The sequence below is a fragment of the Sarcophilus harrisii genome, chromosome 3, assembly GCF_902635505.1.
Source record: "Sarcophilus harrisii chromosome 3, mSarHar1.11, whole genome shotgun sequence".
NCBI lineage: Eukaryota > Metazoa > Chordata > Mammalia > Dasyuromorphia > Dasyuridae > Sarcophilus > Sarcophilus harrisii.
Genome location: NC_045428.1, coordinates 401897670 through 401921269, shown reverse-complemented (window position 1 = coordinate 401921269; position 23600 = coordinate 401897670). Strand labels below are relative to the sequence as shown.

The 23600-nt window shown below is 34.3% G+C and overlaps 1 protein-coding gene across 1 annotated transcript in view; it reads left to right on the top strand.

Annotated features, from left to right (window-relative positions):
• Positions 1 to 23600, top strand: part of LOC100931214 (cytochrome b reductase 1) — a 37127-nt gene that overhangs the window by 3170 nt on the left and 10357 nt on the right. Inside the window, exon 2 of the mRNA XM_003763965.4 lies at positions 14579 to 14787. Coding sequence (XP_003764013.1) covers positions 14579 to 14787 — 209 coding nt within the window. The remainder of the gene's footprint in view (positions 1 to 14578; positions 14788 to 23600) is intronic.

Here is a 23600-nt window from a genome sequence, read left to right as displayed (position 1 = left end):
CCTAAACCAATGAAATTACACACAGACTTAGAAAAACTCTAAACCTAAGGAAATTAAGAAACCCAGTGGAAATATCATAATTTCTGAGCTGAATGAAAAGAGTGGCAAAGAGAACTTTGAAAAGGATTTTATTCCTCCATAAAAGGAGTAATTCTCATTATATTGTATCACCTGGAAATCTGAGAAGCAGTTTTGAAAAAGAAGGTCACAGAAAGGAATCAAACAAATAAAAAAGATCTTCCTAATAAGTGGTTCACATTTTAAAAAGCATAGAATAATCAAATATAAGTAACTACAGTACAAAATATAATGTGAAAATTCAGTAAAAGGACCAAGTGGTAACATAATTAAGAAAAGGGAGAAATTATTTTTGAAATACTGAGAATATGTATGAAAGAGCTCTAGGATTTTTTTTTAAGTGGTAAAGGTTAGAGAGAGGCAGCTTAGTAAAGCAGAGCAAGCATAACATTTGGAGTTGGGTTAGAGAACAAAGGGAGCTGAATGCTGATTTTGCTAGTTATTGAGATAATAATTTTTTTAAAAATTGATAAATGCTCATTTGCTAGGTCCTTTAACCAGAAAACCAGATGTTCAAAACTTCTAAGAGTTTGCAACCTGAGTTCATCATTTGGATTTTTATTTTTCATTTTCAAATAAAGGGATGAATAAAGAAGTAGGTAAGAAAAATGATTTAATTCATGGGTGTCAGAAGTCTTCATGTAGATGTGGTTAGGTGAAATGCATTAATATCAGAGAAATTTTGTCTTCAGGTTTTTTAAATTGGTTCATCTGTAGATTGTGAAAGCCTGGATCTTCCAAAATAGAGTAGATTTATTATTTTTGTATAATCATGTTAATTTTAGGGTGGGTGTGCTTTTGAGGTATTTGGCTTTACTTAGGAAGGATGGAGAGGGACCATAAATATGCAGCTATATGAATGCCTATTTTTTGCTTTATGCATGTTTTAATGTACTTAAAGGAGAGCCAACAAAACAAAACAAAACAAAACAAAACAAACAACCATTCTGAGTTTCTTTTCCAACTTAGTTGGAACTATATTGTCCTTATGTGACAAATCAACCTACTCTGTAATTCTAGCCAATAAAAATTATTAACAATTAATATTTAAGTCTTTCTTTAGCATTCTTTTATGCTGTTTGTTATTTAGTCTTGTTCTGATTTGACCCCATTTGGAATTTTCTTGGCAAAGATACTGAAGTGGTTTGTTATATCTTTCTCTAGCTCATTTTATAGATGAGGAAACTGAGGAAAAAAGGGTTAAGTGACTTGCCCAGGGTCACACAGGTAGTGTGGATTTGAAGCTGGATTTGAACATAGGTCCTCTAGGCTCCAAGTGGCACTCTATGTACCAAACCACCTAGCTGCCCTGAAACCCTTTCCTAGCTAAAATCTTTGAGTCTCAGGAAGGTTGGATATACTTTTAATTGACATTCTGTGTATAATTCTTTCACATATTTGAAGAGAAAGAGAAACTGCTCTTATGGTCTGCATTAAAAACATTTTTTAACTAGCTGACATTTTATAGGATTTGATATAATACAAAGCTTTTAGCAGTAATACTCTGTTTAGAAATGTCCAATTGTTTCTCCCCCATCCTCACTTTTTTAAACTTGAGAACAGCTAGTTGCTGTTTCTGTAATACAAAAACCCTGCCAGTGGTTACCACAGAGATTTTTAACTCAATATATTATGAAATGGTCTCCTGAATAGGAATGGCAGGGTAGGCCTCTCTTGGCCAGGCTACACAGGAATTTGCCAGCTCCTTGAGTTTTTTTGATGATCACTTGCCAGGGATTCTGTTGAAGCAATTCTTACTTAAATGCAGGTGGATCAGGGAGCTTCTGAGGCATCTTCTTACTCTAATATTCAGAGATATGAATATCTTGTCTGAGTTCGACAACAATCCTGAATTCAACTCTCAGTTTAAACAATTACTAACCTGTAGGATGCTGGGCAAGTGGCTTAGTTGTTCTGTAACTCAGTTTCTTTTTCTATAAGGTAGGAAACTGTATAGATAATCACTTAAGGATTTACTTGCTTTAAAACTATTCTCATGAATCCTATGAAATAAGAATTATAGTCAGCCTTATCCTCAGGTCATTTTTTATATTTAGTAATTTTAAAAAATGTAGCTTAGAAAAGTTGTGACTTAGTCAAAATGGCAGAGCTGAGATTCAAACCTGTGTCTTCTGAAGCCAAATCTTGCAGTCTTTCCTTTACAACACATAACTTTCCTTTGTTTGTGGTCACATTGCTCCTAAGTAGGTCTCACTCTCAGGTCAATCTACTCTCTGCCACATCAAGCTGCCTCTCTGCCCAAGGGCACTAATTCAAAGAATTAAGGTTTTTTTATGTGGGAAGATTTTTATTTCTTGTTTTCTGCTTAATGCAAAAATGGATTCACCAGAAATAAGATGCTTTTGGAAGCCCATTCTTTGGGGAATTTTACCTCCTTAGATTGATAGTGATCTCTCCCTCTGGAAATCAGTTTCATTGCTGAGACGACTCATTTCTCTTTATTATTTCTGGCATTGTATCATACTAATTATTCATCACTGTGTCGCAATCATAAGACAAACAAGAGTGTCATCCTGATAGAATATAAGCTCTTTAAGAGGAAAAGGACCCTTTCCCTTTTATCTTTGTGTCTCCAGTGATTGGGCAAACTGTTGACTTATTGACAAGTTCATAGATTTGTATACATGATATCCCCCCCTTGTTAGACTTTAAATTTCTTAAGAGAAAGGCCAGTGTCATTTTTTCATCTTTATTTCTATCTTTTTTGCTTAGCAAACATAATGACTTGTACATAATTGGCATTTAATAAATATTTGAATTGAATCCTAAATTTTCTGATCTTTAATAAATGCTGTAAGAATCATCAGCAACAATGGTATTTTTATTATGGATGGGATCATCGAGTGTCAAAACCAGGACTTTATCTTAGAGAAATAGTATGTTATCATGTTACCGAGTTTTATATTTGCATTTGCAGCAGGAGCTCAGAAATTTTCCAGTAATTAAGTTCAAAGTCAGGTAAGTTCATTACTTTGGAAAGCTGATTGCCAAAAAGTTAATTATGAAAAAGCATTAGAATCCAGTGTTTCTTAGATATTCAGCCCTGTATAATACTCTAGTACCTGATTTCTGAAATTTAACTTTAAATGAAAGGTTTTTCATTTACTTTAAACATACATTGCTTTTCACATTTCAACTTGTTTTTCTGGATTAAAAAAAAGTAACTAGAAGGACTGACAGAAGACTCTTGTTTCAGTTATAAACAGCTGCTATTGATTTCCTCTCTCTTCCCTTTATTAAGATGTCTTTCTTTTCCCTCTACATCAGGCAAAAGCCTCCAGATAGGCATCTAACTAAGTAAAAAGACATTCCTATTTAGTCTTTCAATCAATTCTCATTTCCTTTACAGAACAGTTGCAATTTTTTGGTGGTATTTTAAAATAATATATTCCATGACTTCCTATTTTTGAGATTAATTTTAAAAAGAGGAGTTGTCGTTATGTGACCACTTTAGGTAAACATTTAGCAGTATATAATGCTTCATTTATCTGGAAACAGGATTGTAACATCACTAGAGCACTTGTGGTCAATGCTCTATTTGGGGGAACTTATGTGCCAGCAGTAATTTTCATTCATCTTATTTATGAGGTGGTAAAGGCAAGATTAAGCAGCAGCAACATGGTGTAGAACAAGGATCAGTAGCTGGGGATGGGGATGCAAATCCTATCTCTGTCACCTGCTAGTCAGGTGTTCTGGGCGCATTACTTCTCTGAGTTTTAATTTTTTCATATTATGTAACTCATAAAGTTGCATCCTGAGAATTTGCTGTTGCTGCCCTGGAATTTTTTAATTAGAATTTTGTATTTTCAAAGGGCCACCTAAGCCTGTCTAAGGCCTTTTCCAGTTATATCAGTAAAAGGAAGATGAAGGAAGAAGACAGGTGGTCCATTGACATTCCTACAATCCCTCTTTAATTGATGGTTTAATAAAGAATTAAAACTGTTGCTGATTGACAGCTCAGTCCAGAGAGACATTAGAAAGATTGAGTATATTCTCTTCTGCTGGTTTTTTTTTGTATGTACGATTTCATTAGTACAAATGTCTGTGTCAAACCACAACCTGATGTCATTTACATAGGATCTTACTAAGTGATACATAAGAGAGGGTGCCAGTCTTGAAGTGAAGAAGACTTAAATTAAAATTCTGCCTAATACACACTTAATAAGGTATGTGATCCTGAGCAAATTGTTTAACCTTTTTGAACCTCAGCTTCCTCATTGTCATTTTCATCTTCATTATCATCATTGCTTTAGATTGGGTCTCATCATCTCATTAATACTGGAAATGCTTAATTAACTCAGGTAATCCACCCACTTAGCCACCTCTGGTCTATTTTTTTTTTTCCTGAGGCAATTGGGGTTAGGTGACTTGCCCAGGGTCACATAGCTAGGAAGTGTTAAGTGTCTGAGGTCAGATTTGAACTCAGGTCTTCCTGACTTCAGGGCTGGCTCTATCATTTCGCCACTTAGCTGCCCCTACTCTGGTCTATTTTTATTAGTAATCTTAGTTATAAGGATTTCTAGAGCAGTAAATTATTAGAAGGCTGGGCTTTTAGGAACAGATGTGTTGAATGGAAGAAGTGACAGCTGACAACAGAGGAGACTGAAAAACTATAAAAAGCTAATACATGAACAAAAAACCCATTAACGTTCTGGGGCCAATAAGGTGGGGGAAATAGCCCCACCCACCTTAATGGCCCCTAAGAGCACCACTGTATTATAGCTGGGTACAGTAATTGATGTTCATAATTATGATCTTGAATTATCAAGAAAAGCTTAAGTAAGTTACTGTTTCAAATCATTGCTTAAGGATGCAAGTTAGTCTACAAACTATTTTTTTAAAGATTTCTCTTAAAATGATTAAAATTTTTAAAAGTATTGGTACTTTAAAAGGGTGATTTTTAACTGTCTGGAAAGTTAATTGAGGTCAAGTAGCTTATTCTCTAATGGTGCTGCATAAATGAGTTATTATTATTCTATATAAAGGATTGTGAGAATTTGTGATATGCTGTGTAGGTACCCATCCATATGATGTTAAAAATGAAAAACATTCATTTTTACAAATAGAGTTCTCTTTGTAAAATTTTTCAAGTTTTAACATGCAGCAATCCAAGAAGAGAAGTAACCTTATGAATAGAGCCTTACTGTAATTTGTCATTCATAATTAATTTTTCAATGAAAATTTCTAAATATTTGCTTTCTGGGTTTATCGTTTAGAACTGGCATACCTTTGCTTTTCAGATTCTGACCCAGAGGAAAAAAGGGGCCCTACAGAAACAGCAAATCTTAGCTGACAGCAACCAAGAAGGGGAAAGTCCACTCAAAGGGGCCCTCGGATCAAATATCAGGGTTTGTCTGGGGGGGCTGATCCAAATAACAGTTCTTTAGAAACTAAAGACACTTGAGATGAGGAATATTCATACAAGATACTGTGACTTCTTTTGCTAAATTTTTAACCTCTGCTCAAAAGGAAGCCACATAAATATGCACTGGGCTTAAAGTTAAGAAATCTGTGTTCCATTCATACATTGAACACTTAACTGTTGAATAATGCTGGCTCAGTGATTCACCCCCTCAGAGACTCCATTTTCTTTATAAAATCAGAGTAAAAATATTTGTACAACTAACTTCTTCGATAGGATTGTTGTAAGAAAATGTTGTAAACACAAAAATGCTCTGAAAATGAATTCTTTTGCCAAAATTTAATGTGTAATCCTCTTCCCTTTAAGAAAAATTTTTGTTTTGCATTTATACATCCTTTTACAATGTGGCTAAGAGGATTTGGGATTCACCAGAAAGAACAAATAATGGTCTTATGAAAAGACCTGATGTAGATGATTCTTCATTTTGAGCTTAATGATGTTTATCAAACTCATCTTATTACATTTGTACCAAAATAGAGAAATGTGTCTATCTAGTGAATAGGTGGAAAATTTAAAATTAGCTAACATAAAGATGTAATCATCCTGCATAGACCAAGGAACATAGTGTAAAATCAGTGTCCAGGTTAGTGTTATCAAGGAAACAGCAGAGGAATACTTTATTCTATCTCAGACACTATAACCTGTTTGAATCATTTATATTTGAAATTGTAGCTTGTTCTCCTGTTTGATTTTTTACAGAGCAAGTTGTTTGGGCTCAGAATGTGATATTGAAAAGCTATGTGCTAGGACAGATAGAAAGAAAAGAAGAGGCTGGAGATGCCATGAATATTTTTCCCAGTGATATAACTAAAACTTTTAATACTTGACAATCCCATATTAATTCTTCATTAAGGGAAATTGCATTCCTGAACTCTAACCCAGCCATTTCTTTTTATTCAGGAATGTCAAAAATTTTGCTCTACTTACAGCAGAGCAGAGAACTAGTACTTGTGTATGACTGATAGGCCAAAATGTTGCTTGCTCTGTGTGTGCATGTGTGTGTGTGTGTGTGTGTGTGTGTGTGTGTGTCCAATTCCTCTCTTTCTTCATCTGTAAAATTAAGGAATTGGACTAGATGATTTCTGATAGCTATAAATCTATGATTCATAAGAATATAAACCCCTGGAGGGTGGGAATTATTTCATTTTTGTCTTTGAAGCTGTTATGAATAGTATTTGATTCATAGTAGGTGCTCAATTAGGTGTTTGTTAATTGGTTGATTGATTCTATGTTTCTCATTTAAACTAAGAGAAGAATATAGGCATGAAACTTGCATCTTATGGCCATAATAAAAATGGAAATTAAAAGGAAAATGAACTAGAGATCTAAAACACACTTTAATCAAATCATGGGCAACAAAAAAGAGGTGACTGTATGAAGTTAAAGCAGAGGGCGTATTGGGTAGAAAGGACTAAGGAGTATTTGGAAAAGAAGGTACAAGGAAAAAAGTTTTACTTTAGCAGAATGAATCATCTATGGAAGATTTTTGCTGATTCCATGTAGTTGGAGGTGATCTCTGATATCAAGAAGTTATATTTTTCTAAGCTTTAACTTTACTCCATTGTGAAATATTAGAGAATAGTCTATCCTCAAATATCTCCATTTTCCTGCTAAGGTGCTTGAAATTTCCACAGTTATAATTAAGTATTCCTTTGAATAATTATACTTGCTCCTTAAGTTCAAAGTCCCTTTTCAAAAGGAAGGCATTGCCTGGAAGGCATAAAACATTAACTCTTTAATTTCTCTTGATATATTATTAGGGATTAATTAACCTTAATTTCTAGCTGAATCTTTGAAAATCAGAGCCCAGAGGCAATAGGGGGAAAGAAAGGAAGGAATTAATGAGGTACTGAGTTAGTTGTGGAGAGAAGATAGAAGGTCCAGCAAAGGACAACTAGAGAAAGGGGATGGGGGCCACAAGGAGAAAAAGTACTAAACCAGGAGAAATTCAGAAGAGCCAATAAGAATAAGAATACATTAGTGTTTTGACTATCAGTCTAAAACTCAGATTTTATAGGATTTCTGTGGTTAAATTCCAAATTCCCTTAGGACTGCCTTGTTGGAAAAGGTCTGTGCTACTAGAGAATACCACTATTGTGCTGAATGGGTGGAAGAATGAAATATAATACCTATAACTGCATAAGAAACCACTATATGGGAGTTGGCTCTAATTGATATTTTATCTGAACTTTGGTTTGAATGTAATACATGTTATACACCAATTAGGGATCTATTTCTCCATAAAGTAAAGATACATAAAAGTAGATTTAATGATTTTAATAATCCATCATTAAGATAATTCATTAAATGGTTTGTAAAGATATATTTAGCTTAGAAAAAAAGATTGCCACACATTGAAATAAAAACTTGTGGAAGGTTTTCTCATATTTTCTGAGGAAGAATTAGATATTGGATTAGATATCAGTTGTATGTGGAATGCCAAGCATCAGAAACAACTAGGAATTCTAGTCACCAAGAAGAAATCCATCTAGCAAAGGAGGTGGAAGGGATAGGAAGAAAGATCCAAATTAAATTCAGTAAGCATTTATTAAGTGTTTGCTATATCCTAGATTCTGTACTAAACACTGGATTTGCAAAAGACACAAATGTCCTTGAGAGACTTATATTTTATTGGGGAGAAATAAGACTACATAGGATAAGGATAGAAATTAGATCTGTGATTTCACTAGAAAATTATATGCCAAAGTGGAGAAACTCCTACCAAGGCAGGTCAGCACTTACTCTATGATTTACATTCTTATAGAATTGTACATTCTGAGAGATTAAGTGACTCCCTTAGGGTCACACAGACATAATGTGCTAGAAGCAAACCATGAATCTAATTCTAGGGTGGCTCTTTATCCACTATACTCCAATGCCTTATGCATGGACAGGTAGCTATTAAGTATATATAAAGGCAAAAAACCCAGACAGACCAATAAGTTTTAGCATTAACAAGTAGAGGAGATAAGGAAGGGTCACATGAACTGACCCCTGAATGGTGCTAGGGATTTTAGGAGTTGGGGTAAGGAAGGAAGAAGAGTATTCCAGGCATTATAGAAAGGCTGTGAAAAGCATGGAGGCAGATGGTGAAATAATAAACAGACCCATCTGACTAGAAAAATGAGTGTAAGAATAGAGTAATGCTAGATAAGCCTGGAAGCTAGATTTGGATTTTAAGGTGCCAAACAGAAGTTCATAGTTTATAGCAATAGGGAGCCTCTGAGGCTTCTTGATCTTGAGAATGACTAGAGCAGATATTAATTTCAGACTGGGCAGCTTGATGGAGAATAGGCTGGAGAAAAGAGACTGGAAGCAAAGATCATTTGGAAGGTTGGTGCAAAATGAAAGCAAGAAATGATGAGAAAATAAACTAGGATAACAGTGTCAGGGAAAACAAAAGGGATGGATGACAAATATGTTGTGGAGATAAATTCAGTAAGACTTGTCACTGACTGGATTTGGCTACATGCTGGATCCTTTGCCCGGAAGCGTAACATGGGCTACAGAGGACAATAGGGCTCCAGTGGGTCCAGTTGGGTGAAGAAAGGAGTGGAGAGTGGTATCCCACCACCCAGTGTCTTTAGCCCTGAACCCCTGTAGTACAAGCAACAAACTGATCCCCAGAGATTAGAAGTAGCAAATGGAAAGGGTTGTCTGTAGGGGGAGTATTCCCTGCATAATGGGGGCTACGGCAGTGAAAGACTGGGGTGGCAACCAAGTACAAGGTAAGGTGCCACAGTTAATTGCAATGTATCATAGGTCGGACAGAAGTTTGCTTCATCTTGTATCTGTGACTTGGGGTTTTGTCCATCCAATACTTGTTACCTCTGCTAAGCAATAATGAGTTCAAATTCCAGCATGAGGGAATGGAAAGAAAATTTTCCTAAGAGTGAGAATGATCAAATAAAATTATTACCAAGAGGTTTGGACATCTTGTTTTGCTTAAGCATAGACTGGATTTCTAATAGTTGGCTTATACATGATTGTACTTAGAATCAAAGGAATGAACTAAATGATTTTTGAGTATCCTTTCTAGTTTTTTGAAAGTACAAACTTTTCAATATCAATTCAGGATACCTCTTACTAAAAAAATCTTTCATTTTGTTTTTGAATTGTTCTGCATGTTTAGAAATTGATAAGTTTATGCAATGTCTCCATCTTTCTATAAGAATATGAATGATATAAATCCTCTGAGGCTGTATTTTCATTCCATGACATGCATTTAGTTAGAATTTTCCTTGACACGCCATTGCCTTCAGGAGCAAAGGACTTCTTCAGAACAAAATGTGATGAAAAGAAATGTTGTCTGCCTGCTGAAGGAGTGGGAACAGGCCTTGGAAATTTTGTTTTAGTGTTATAATTAGGAGAAAAAATGATAATTTGACCAAAGTTGTAGGAGTCAATGTAGGAGTCAAGTCAAATCAACAAGCAATTACCAAGTATCTAACAAGTACCAAGTATTGTGCTCAATGCTGGTTATGTAAAGAAAGGCAAAGTACACACACACACACACACACACATACACACACACACACACGCACACTAATATGCAAATCGGATTTATACAGTGTAAATTGAAGGACATGGCACCAACACTAAGGAGAGCCAGAAAAAGGTTTGTTACAGAAGGGGGATTTTAGCTAAGACTTGAAGGAAGTCTTAGATGCCAAGAGTTGGAGATAAGAGAGGAAAGAATTCCAGGGGCTTGGGATTAGTCTGGCTGATAATCAATAAATTGATGATCGGTGATCTCTCTCATTATGCAAAGACAAACCATGGAGATCCCTGACTGCTTAAATACTTTTTAAAAAGGAAGTGCTCCTGACAGGTGAAAGTGAACCCTGATTGATGAACAATTATTAAGGGGCTGAACATAAATGAGGAATTGGGTTTAAAGTCTTCTGCACCTTCTGCTGAGAATGTGACTTGATCATGAGACTCAGCTCTCTCCAGAAATGTGAACAAAGGAATCCTTTTCCACTCAGACCATTTTTGGTTGGTTTTCTTCTTCATAAGTTGGATTCCCTTAAGCTCTAATGGAAAGGAACAATGACATAGCCAATTCCAATGGTCTTGTGATGGAGACAGCCATCTGCATCCAAAGAGAGGACTGTGGGGACTGAGTATGGTTCACAACATAGTATTTTCACTTTTTGTGGTTGTTTGCTTGCATTTTTTCCCATTTTTTTCCTTTTTGATCTGATTTTTCTGGTGTAGCATGATAATTATAAAAATATGAATAGAAGAATTGCACATGTTTAACATATATTGGATTACTTGCTGTCTAGGGGAGGGGATAGGAAGGAGGAGAAAAAAAATTTGGAACACAAGCTTTTGCAAGGGTGAATGTTGAAAACTATCTATGAATATGCTTTGAAAATTAAAAAAAAATTTTAGAAAATAAAAATAAAATAAAAAAAGAAAGTGATATAAAGAGGGATTTGGAATTCCAAGAAAATTTTGGAAGAGGAACAACAAACAGCTTTAGATGGTAAGGATTAGAGGAGATGATGCTAAGCAATAACAAAACATGTATGAAACAAGTTAATGGAGAACAAATGATTAAAAAAAAACTTCAGATTTCAGAAAACTCATTAAGTGTTGCGAGTTCAGGAATGAGAAAGCTCATAATGGCTAAGGGATCAGGGAAGATTTCATGGAGGAGATGAATTTGAGCTGAGAATTGAATGGAGAGAGTTTAACAAGGAACAGATGAAGGGAGAAGCCATTCCAAGGAATACTCCAAAAGCAAAGACATAGGAAGGCATAAACCATGTTCAGAGGACAATAAACAGCCCGTTTGGCCAGCATAAAATGAGTAGTATGAAATAAGGATGGAGTGGTAGGCTGGCATTAAATTGGGGTGAGACTTAAATGCCAAACTAAGATATTTATATTTTATTCTGTAGGCAATAAGAAGCCACAGAAGGTTTTTGGATAGAGGATTACTGTAACTAAAGCTATGTATTTGGAATATTAATCTAACAGAAGGTTGTAAAATGGATTGGAGGAGGGAAGATGAGAGAGAATAGTGGTTATGTGAGAGTTAATAATGATTTAAATTATGATGACATCAGTAGAAATGGAAATATATGTGGAACAGGAAATTAATAGGATGTAGAGAGGCAGAAAAAAACAAACAATTAAAAGTTTTGTGAATAGATGGCTATTGGTATAATTAGTAGAAGTAAGAAAAATAAAGGTCTGAGAGAGAGAGAGAGAGTGTGTGTGTAAGAGAAAAAAACAGAGATAGACACAGATTCAGAGACAGAGACAGAGAGAAGTAAAGGAGGCTGAGTAGAGAACCTTAGTGAATGCTTATATTAAGGAAGTGGGTGAAGAAAGAGAAATCATTGAAAGGAATAGAGAAGGAGCAGTAAGAAATGTTTGAGGAAAACTAGGATAACTTAGTAGCAGTAGCATAACAGAAGCCAAGGGAGAAGAGAGTATTAGAAGGAGTGGGGGATGATAGGGAGTCTAGTCAACAGTGTCAAACCTAGTGGGAGGCCAATCAAGAAGGATAAGAACTGAGAAAAAGCCATTGACTTTTGCAGTTAGGGGGTCACTGTTAACCTTCATCTTGAAGAAAGCAGTTACAGTTGAAATGATGAAGTATAAGTAGTGAAATAGCTCACCTGAAAGAAAGCCATGATCAGGATAACTTGAACCAATTTATCCAATGATAGGAAACTTGCAAGTCTTGGAAGTGGGGGTAGCCTTCCAGATTTTCAAGAATTGTTCAGGTTATCTCTAAGAAAGTTATCTTGATAATTGTTTCAGAAGCATTTCTCTTTTTTCCCTTGTCTCCAAAAAAGTCTAGAAAATTCTGGTCACTTAAAATTTTCATAGAAATTATCCTACATTCCCAAATCTGTCTATTTTTGAGATTTGAGAAAAATCTTGTAGAAAGCTCAATGGGTGATTTGCAATGGGAAAAAATAGAAGAAAGATATCAGACTCCACATACATATGGAATATACTCATTGTAGACAGTCATTCTTGGGAATGAGATCAATTTATTAAATATTTATAAAAGCAGGAACAGATTATGAAAAAATGGATTAGATAACCTTTGAAGTCCCTTATAATAGCTCTATGATTTCAAGCTTACACTGCTCATTTGTCCTCTTTGCTTCCAATTGCAGTAGCTATCTTAGAAATGAAAAGTTATTGAAACTGGTATCCTCTGGTTCAACACTTTTTTTTAATGAAGAAAAAGAACACTGACATTGTCTTTTGGGGATTTGATGGAGTTTTTTGTTTGTTTGTTTCTTTGTAAAGCCCAGACCTATGATTTCATCACAGTGGGAAAATTCTCATTGTGGAAACTCCTGATCAGCAACTATGATTTAGAATTTTTAAAAGTTTCCTAAGTGGTACAGAAAGCTTAAGTAACTTGGCCACAATTATACATCACAGTATCAGGTGGGATGAATCCAGTTCTACATGTTTAGTTACATCAAATAAAATCCCTGATGGTGTTAGCATAAATTTTGGCTCTAAGGGAAAATGTAACCTTCATTTTTATTTTTTTGTTTCTGTCTGGGTCTGTGATTTCATTGTTAGGAAAATGGTGGAGAAACTCTCCTTTTTAGCTGCCAAAGACCATAAACCATAAAGGAACTATTTGGAGATGGTTTAGAGTAGCAAGTAGAGCTCTAAGCCACAGAAATCCCTGACAGCTTTCAGAAAATTTAATTGGTGAACTTACAAGGTTTTTAATAACAAAAGTATTTCCTAAACCAACAGTTCTCAAAGTATGGACTGTGGGCTTTTGGAAATTCTAAAGACTTTTTCAGGAGATCAACAAAGTAAAAAGTATTTCCGCAATAATGCTAAGACTTTATTTCCCTATTAAAATATGCCTTCCTTTTGCAAAAACAGATTCAAAAACAAGGGTTCGGACCAGATTTTCTTCATATACTTCAATAAAAACAAATCATTGCAAAAAATAGCAGAGGTCAGGGGGAATAATACAGCTGTCTTTTATTGATCAACACATTAAAGAGATTTGCAAAAATATGTAAAACAATGCCATTCTTTTCACTGTCTTTTTTTGTTTTGTAAAATATAGTTATTTTTAATATGTTATTTATGTTAACATAATGGGATTTATTATTTTAAATGATAAATACATAATTTAAAATTTTATCAGTTTTAATTTGTAATATAGTGAATGTCAATAGTAACCCATATAAACAAAAATTCTTTGGGGTTCTCAAACATAAAATGATCCTAAGACCAAAAAGTGTGAAACGTGATGAAAGTATGAACTATTTTTATTTAAATACACATAAGCCATTCCCTTCTCTAGGGATCCAATGCTTTATGTAAATACCTGTCCTCTAACTTTACCACACATCAGTTAATCAAGTTGGCAAACATTTGAAAGTGCTCATAACATGTCTGGTATTGTGGTATTTAGACAGTTGCCAAGACTTAAGAAGAAAAGGAAAATGATAAGGAAATTCAGCAGCTATCATGAGCTTTCCATTTTTCCTGAAGTAATGTATGTGTTACTTTAGGACCCTAATAAATTGGCAAGTTTTTAGCTTGTGTTATTTAAAATAAAATATTATTTATCCTTAAATTAATATAACTTTTCATAGTTGTAGAGAATTACTTCCATTTTTTCCATTATTTCCAATAGCCTAGAAATCTATTAAGTGAGTACTAGGGATAGGATATGTGGTTTCTATGAACTACTGGATGCAGAAACTCCCTTAAAAATCCAAGACAGCACCTTCTCTGCAAATTTTGCGTTTAGAGAGCTATCTTGAACATTTAGGGGTTAAGTGGTTTGCTTGAAGTATGTACAAAATGTAAATCAAAGATAGGATTTCAGCTCAGGTTCTCCTGGCTCTGAGGCCCATTCTTTATCTACTAAATCCATGGTGGCTCAAAATTCTCTTCTGAGAAACTAGACTTTTTAGAGATAATTTTGGGATAATACTATGTATGATTACTTATGATTACTATAGATAAATCATTAACTTTCTATTAGTTATTTTGAAAATATTTCTCTTCCCCCCCTCCCTTTTTTTCTTTCCTCAGCAATTATTGTCTACAGACTACCCTGGACCTGGAAATGCAGCAAACTCCTAATGAAATCCATCCATGCTGGATTAAATGCTGTTGCTCTGATCCTTGCAATTATTGCTCTGGTATCTGTTTTTGACTTCCACAATGCCAAATCCATTCCCAACATGTATAGTCTGCACAGCTGGATTGGACTGACTGCTGTCATACTTTACACTGCACAGGTCAGAATCTTAAAAATATTGATAAACAAGACCTAAAGAAACCAAATGGGCAAATTAGATAATATAAGATCTTTTATACTTGATGAATTTCTTGCAGTCATCATTCTTCTCTCCTTATTTTTATTATGTTTGTTTTCACCATGCATTTCCCCCTAAAGCAGCCTAAAAAGTTGTAGGATTTAGTGACTGAACTAAAATATGAGATTTAGAATTTGTCTATGTATGTGTCTATGTTGTGTGCAAATGTGTCAGTGCATATGCATGAAGGTGAGCTTGTGATACATGCAGCATCCTCATGAAATCTAATTTTGGTTACTTGATAATTCTTAAATGGAGCAGTAGTTGTTTCCTCCAGGTATATGGTTCACCACCCATTACATTCATGCTTGCTTCTCCTTGGTCACTTTTCCATGTGTTATGGAACTTCCTAGTTTTCTTCTGATGTTACAAAGATTAAATGGTACTTGACTAATATTCTTGGAAATTTAAATATATATCTTTTAATCCCAAATTGAGTCCAGGATCATGCTTTTATTTCCTTCATTCATTTTCTAAATATGCATTAAGCACCCAATATATATTATATGCCATGTGAGATATTGGGGATACAAAAACATAAACCCCAAACTATCCTTCTTCTCAATGAGTAAGAAGAAATAATGTATAGAACAGAGGTTCCTAAATTTTCTTGGTTCATATAGCCCATAGTGACTCAACAATTTTTTTTCATGGTATCTCTGGGCTAAAAAAAAAAATAATAGTTCCATTTATAAAGTAATGAATTTGTATCCCAAGCACACTGTGGCAGAGTTTGGAAACCAGAGGGGCATATTCATAAATGTACTCACAAGTAAATGCAAAATATGTACAAATCGACACAGTTGGGGAAGATTCTAAAAACGAGGAGATCAGGAAAGGATTCATGTAAGAGGTAACAGAGAAGGGAAAACATTCAGACATATAAAGGACAGTTTATCCAAAATCAGGAAGACCAGAGATAAAATGTGGGGGGACAGCAAGAATGCCATTTTGAATGTAGGGTAAGTAAAGAGAACTAATGCACACTGAGCCTAGCAGGGTAAGCTCCATCCAGATTCTGAAGGATATTCAGTGCCAGCAGAGGAATTTGTATTTTATTCTGGGGGCAATAGGGACCCACTAATTCTTCTTGATGGGGAAAGTGACACAGTTATTCTTGATCTGAGATTTGGAAACTTTGATGAATTAAAAGATAAGGAAAAACTTGTGGCAAGGAAATTATTGGAAAAATCCCGGTAAGATTCATAAGGGCATGAACTAAAGTGGTATCCAGGAGAATAGACAAATGGAAACAACTTAAGATGGTGGTGACAAACTCATTTAGAAATGGGGTCTACTAAAGTATGCACAAGGATTCCTACTGGCTATATATTGACTTAGAAAAACACATTTTAACAATATGTATGCTGTATACTATTCTTTTTTTTATTTTGTTAAATATTTCCCATTACATTTTAGTCTGACTCAGAATGCACTAAAGAGAATTGTAGCCTGAATATTGTTGGTGGCAGACTAGGTGTTTGATATTGCTGTTGTAAGTGATAGTCTTCATACCTTCTCCAGCACTATGATTTTGTGGATATCAATTATTTCTTAAATAATGAAAGAGTAAATGAATGAAATCCCTTGCTATTATAACATAGGATTGACTCACGAGGGCAATGTAAAGTTCCCATCCCTCCAATCTTGGCCAAATCCTGAATTTCAGATTTGTGGCTAAAAGAATAAATACGTCAAAATAGCTAGCTTTTACATGGTACTTTGAGATTTGCAAGGAGCTTCATATGTGTTATATCATTTGATCTTCACAATGACCCTAAGAACTAGGTATTATTATTATTATTATTATCCTCATTTTACAGAATGAAATTGAGAAAAATCAAGACTTGCCTAGATCTACATAATTAGTAAGTTTCTGAGGTAGGATTTGAATTCAGGTCTTCAGAGCAAGAAAAAGACATGACAAATCTATTAAAAAAATTATTCTCATGACTGAACAAGTTGTGATATGTGAAGATAATGGAATATTATTGTTCTATAAAAAATGAACAAGCTGATTTTAGAAAGACCTGGAAAGATTTACATGAACTGATGCTGAGTGAGACAACCAGGAATATGTTGTATACAATAATAGTAAGAATGTGTGATGATCAACTATGAAAGATTTGGTTCTTCTCAGCGGATAAGTGATTCAAAACAATAGATTCCAGACAGAAAATGCCATATGCATCCAGAAAAAGAACTAAGGAGACTGAATGAAAATATCAGCACACGCTATACTCACTTCTTTTTTATGTTTTTTTTTTTAATCTTTCTTATGGTTTTTCCTTTTTGCTTTGATTTTTATCTCTCAAAATGATTCATAAAACAATGTGTTAACATAAATTTTTAAAAAAGGGAACAAAATAAAAAAAATAAAATAAATGAAAACAATCTTTACATGATTTGGAAAATAAAATATTGAAAATTTAAATTAAAAATATAATTAAAAAATGTTTAATGAAATAAATAAAAAATACAACATTTAAAAATATCATTCCCAAAGAAGCATGAAGAACAAAGGGGAGAGAATAGAGTTGGGAATACTTGTTAGGAGGCACTTAGTGAGGGCTTTGATCAGGGTGTTGGCAGTGGGAATAGAGAAAGGGAACCAGATGCAAAGGGTTTGGAGAGAGATTAGAAGAGAGAAAAGTCAAATGCAGCTCCATAGTTTCAAACTTAGGAAACCACGTACCACAGAGAAGCAGTGGAGTCAAAGCAGGGAGATATTTTTTGGAAAACTAATGAGCTTGATTGTGGATGGGTTAGCTTTGTTGATGGGTTAGCCAGATTAAGAAGTCATGTAGTATTTAGACATGTAGATGCAGACTTCAAAAAAGGGGTTAGGGATGGGTATATAGATTTGTAAATCATCTTCTTAGAAATGGCAGTTGATAGATTATTATACAAATCTCAACTCTGTCACTACTTTAGTGACTGGGCAATTTGCTGCATCTTTCTGAGCCTTTCATAAGTTTTCTCATTAAACAAAATAGGGATAAAATCATTGTACTGCTGACAAAGAGCAATTGTAAAGGAAGTACTTTTCAATCTTGAATCCCTAACCTTCCTCTCAACCCTCTTCTGAACAAAGGTGGGGAACTATAGGTATGGAATACCACATATGATGTCAAACTTTTTGATGTCTCAGTTGTTCTTGCTAGATTGTTTTGTTGGGTTTTTTTAAATCTTTTTTATGTTTCATTATAGGATAGTGTTTCCCAGAGTTTTTCATTCAACAAACTGTTTTTAATAACAAAAAGAAATATTGTGAAGCTCCTGGATAATTTAACAAAAGCTTATTCTACTCATTTAGCTTTATTTATTAAGGGCATATAATTACTACAATGACTGCAAATTTATAGGGCTTCAAACATGCACCTTCTTATTCTTATTCAAACATGCACTATTCTGTGACTTTTCTGTCACAGAAAATAAAATTATTTATAAAACTTACTGCTTTAGATGCCATTAAAAATATTTAACACAAAACTGTTGGGCCACTATCTTTTGAGAATCACTAAATAGGACCACTATGAGAGATGGATTTCTAGGGGTCAGCTAGAGGAAGAGATACATTAGGAAATGTAGGCTGAAGTAAAAACAAAATGCCAGTAAAATTTTATTTGAAAAATATCAATCCTTAAAGACATAAATAAATGCATTCTAGAAAAAAAAATGGCAGTTGATGTATAAATATGTATGCATATATTGTATTTAACATATACTTTAACATCTGCCATCCAGGGGAGGGGATGGAGGGAAGGAAGGGAAAAGTTGGAACTGAAGTTTTTGCAAGGGTCAGTGTTGAAAAATTACCCATGCGTATGTTTTGTCAATAAAAAGCTATTTTAAAAAAAAAAGAAGAAATGGCAGTTGAGGCTGTGGGAGCAAATGAATTGCAAAGGGAAAGGATATCCAGGGAGAAGTGAAGAGGAGCAGAAATAAGCTTTGAAGGGCAGCTAAGGTGGGGCAACGGATTAAGCATCAGCTATTGGAGTCCAAAGGATCTGTGTTCAAATGTGATCTCAGACACTTACTGGCTCCATGACCAGGACAGTAAGAAAGAACTTTTGAGGAATATCCACATTAAAGGGTAAGGTAGAGTATGAGAAGTAAAAAGTTAACCAGGATCCTGCCAAATCTTTGAAGCCATTAGAATTTAAGCCCTTTGCAAAAAAAAAAAAAAGGAGTTATTTAATATATCTATAATTCCAACACCTACTACAATGCCAGGCACATAGCAGAAATTTAATGCATGCTTGCTGATTGGTTGAAGCTCAGAGAGGAGAGAATATCCAGTAATATAAAGTGATCAATAGATTCAAACCTATAGGGAAGTCAAGGAAGATGAAGACTGGAATAAGGTCATTGAATTGGCAATTAAGAGGATTGGTAATATCTTAAAGAATAGGCTCAGTATGTGAACCACTACATAGAATTTCCAATTCCACTGTTTTTATCTGCTTGCATTTTTTATTTCCATCACAGGTTAATTGTAAATTATTTCAAAGTCCGATTTTTCTTGTGCAGCAAAATAACTGTATGGACATGTATATATATATTGTATTTAACATATACTTTGACATATTTAACATGTATTGGTCTACCTGCCATCTGGGAGAGGGTGGGGGGAAGGAGGGGAAAAATTGGAACAAAAGATTTGGCAATTGTCAATGCTGAAAAATTAATTACCTCTGTATATATCTTGTAAATAAAAAGATATATATATATATATATATATGTGTATATATAAATATATATATATAAATATATCTATACATATATAGGCTCAGTATATATATATATATATATATATATATATATATATATATATATATATACACACACACATATATAGGCTCAGTAGAATTATGAAACCTGGTTGGAAGGGGTTGAGGAACCAGTGGATCATGAGGGACTTTTTCAAGAACAGTGAAGGAGAGTTAATGGAAGGAAAGTTTAGCAATTTTTAAAAATAATATTTTATCTTTTTCCAAATAAAAGCAAAGATAGTTTACTACATTCACCTTTGCAAAACTTTGACTCCAGATGTTTTTGCCTCTTTCCCCTCATCTCCCTTTCCCAAGAGAGCAAGCAATCTGATATAGATTAAACATGTTTAATTCTTCTAAACATATTTCCATATTCTTCATATTGTGTATGAAAAAAAATCATATCAAAAGTGAAAGAAAAACCAAGTAAACCACAAAAAGATGAAAATACTGTACCATGATCTATATTCAGTCTCCATAGTGCTCTCTGCTAACAAATAGCACTTTCCTTCACAAGTCTGTTGGAACTGCCTTGAATCACCTCATTATTGAAAAGAGCCAAGTCCATCACAATTGATCATCACACAATCTTGTTGTTGCTCTGCATAATGTTCTCTTGGTTCTACTCACGTCACTTAGCATCAGTCAGTTCATATAAATCATTCCAGGCTTTTCTGAAATCAGTCTGATTATCATTTTTTACAGAACAATACTATTCCATTACATTCATATACTGTAGTTTATTCAGCCATTCCCCAACATATGGACATCCACTCAGTAGGAAAATTTAACAATGAAGGGGAAGAAAGGAAGGTATTTCCCCCAAAGACTGGTGAGAGATGAGCATGTTTATAGGCAGAAGGGAAAGGTCCAGTGGAGAAGGGGCAATTAAAGATGAACAAGAAAAGGAAGCTAGTCTTGGATGATGTGGGAAGGGATGGGAGTGAATATATAAGAGATATTGGCAAAGTCATTTCTTAGACTTCATTTCCTCATCTGTAAAATAAAGTGGGTAATCTAGTGGCTATCTAAATTCCCTTCCAGCTATAAACCTTTGATCCTACATTACTATATTAAGATAGTAGGTCTTCCTTTTCTACATTGTACATTATTTCCATGTCTACTACTAAATTCTTGTTGTCTTAAGGCTTCCAGGAAGAATGTCATTAGTGGGAAATCATAGCTGCAATACAGACTCCTCAGGACAGCTCTCACAGGGTCTGATTTGGCATTTCTAAATAGAATAGTTAAAACGAACAATATCTCCTGAGTCACATTTACTGATTCCACTTAGGGAGCCTTCCTTAGTAGGTGTGCCCTTCTGCTTATCTTTGCTAAGAATGAATTTCTCTCAATTCCTATCAATGATATTTAAATTTTAGAAAAGTCTGAGAGTCTTGCCTCTCTGTGCTCTGGCTTCCCTTTGTGTATATTCATGTGTATATGCATGCATGAGTACACACACACACACACACACACACACACACATTTCATGACTGTTGTTTATTCAGTCTGAAACTAGGCATACAAGGCACATTCCAGGACAGTTGGTTTCCAGCTATTTTCTTTTGTTCTCTGAAATCTATTTTTAGAAATATTGAACTGCCAGAGTTGATATAAGGGTATGATCCAATTCTATTGGAAGAAGGAAGAAATAGCTGAAATAATTCCTCCTTTTCTAAAGGGCAAAAAAAAGTGAAACCATTTTTAATCTTGCATTATCAGCATCCACAGCCCCCAATCCTTTTCATGCACAAGCACACTTTTGACAAACTGGTTTTAAGTTCCATAATTTTACTTTATATATATGTCCAGGCAGCTAGTTGATGTAGTGGATAGAGCACCAGCCCTGAAGCCAGGAGGACCTGAGTTCAAATCTGGCCTCAGACACTTAACACTAACTAGCTGTGTGACCCTGGGCAAGTCACTTATTCCCAATTGCTTCAGTAAAAAAAAATATATATATATATATAATATGTCCATCTCTTTAATTGTTTTTGTTTGTGGTAACATTATCAGACAACAGAAACTTTCTGTTCACATACAAAAGTTGATTCTTCTTCTTTGACTTCAAACTAAGAGCAGAAATAAAGCTTCACTTGTTGAGAATGGATCAGTTCACTTTTAAGTGGTTGTGCCTGGGGTTTCCACTTTCCATGAAGTAAGAGAGATGCTTCAATAGGCTTGCCACTAACTTACAAATTGACAGCTTAAAAAACTTCTCCTAACAAGAACCGGTTTTGTATTTTAGTTTCTAAAGAATCATCATGTGTGTAATGCTTTTAGTAATGCTTTTATCTAAATATCTGAGATTAGTCTGCATTCCTCTTCCCATCATCACACTCAAGGGACATACTTGATGAAGACTATATAGAATGAAAGAAAAAATTTTAAGATTGTATATTCTTTCCCAGCACTTTCAGTAGCTGTCCCTGTGAGTCCTACATGTAAAATTAAGACAGGTCTCCCTAGATACTTATCCTTCATAATACAAGGGAATTTTGGTTTTGTTTCTTCCTTTAAACCCATAAATGAAAGACTTGATTTCTCATGAGTGCTAAAGCATGGGTGAGGAGGAGGATGTAATTGTTAGGATAGTCAGGAGGCAGGGGACTTTTTGTTTTTATTCTTTCTTATTTTATACACATACATATACTTATTTTCCCAGTATACTAAATCTTTTCTACTGTTGTTTTAAATGTGACAGGTAAATCTGATACTACATGGGACTAAATTAAATTCTTAGTAGGTATTAATGTCCAGCAAGGACCTACTTCTAAGCAGAAAAGGTGTAACTGTCTAATGTTTTTTCTTTGTTTCTCAAGTTCTAGATGTGGAAATCTCAATGCTAAGATCCTCCCTCCATGATCTAAGAAGCTTTCCCCCCCTTTCATCAATAGAGTCATAGTCATCTATTTGATTGAAAACAAATAAGTCATCCATAAATGGCATTTGATAGGTTTCAATTTTTCTTATTTTTATGTAAATTGTATTTTTTCCAATTTTATGTAAAGATAGTTTGCAACATTAATTTTTAATAAGATTTTGAGTTCCAAATTTTTTTTCCCTCCTTCCTTCCCCTCCTGTTTCTTCAAGATGGAAAGCAATCTGGTATAGCTTATATATTGCAATCAAGTTAAACATTTTCCATGTTAATCATATTGTGAAAGAAAAAAATGTAACAAAAGGAAAAACACACAAAAAAACCCACAAAGTAAAAAATAAAATGCTTCAATCTACATTCAGACTCCATCTGTATGCAATTTCATTTTGTCTAAAAACCACACAATAACCTATTATTGATATGGAAATAGTCTAGTAACATCAGTCAAATCATCTCCAGAAGGGGAGAATTTTTAAAGTTGGGTTAAGAGAATAAACTTGGAAGGACCATAGTGAAAAGCAATGCAACCTATTAAAAGGATAGAAAATAAAAAAAGAAGACAGTAGACATTGTCCTACTGAAGAAAAGAAAAAGGTCAACTTAGTCATGAAACACTCAGCAAATTTTGAAAGAGCAACAACTTCAGCAAGCTGTTTCCTTAGATTTTCTAATAATGACTTTTCTTTTGGTGTCTAAAATTATGTCAACTTCTAGTAATAACTTACCAGCTGCTCTTACAGATAATTAGTGGTTTTATACAAAGTCCCATCAATTAAAGTAAGATAGATTTTCAAAATAAATTTCAAAAAAGAATCCAACTAGATAAGGAACAATAAAGGAGTTTCTGCAATGAAATATAGTGAGGATGACCAATAGAAATTTGGTTGAGATTAATTAAGAGGTTCAAGGATAAGTCTTTTATTCCAGCAGTGAAGATAATACCTAGAGAAGATATAAAAATGTTCCCACTGGCATTACATTTGAGACTTTCTTCTGACTTTGATAATGTCTTCTTGATAGAGTGGGAATGAGTGCTCTTGTCATAGTGAATCCTGTATTTCAGTTTAACATTTGGA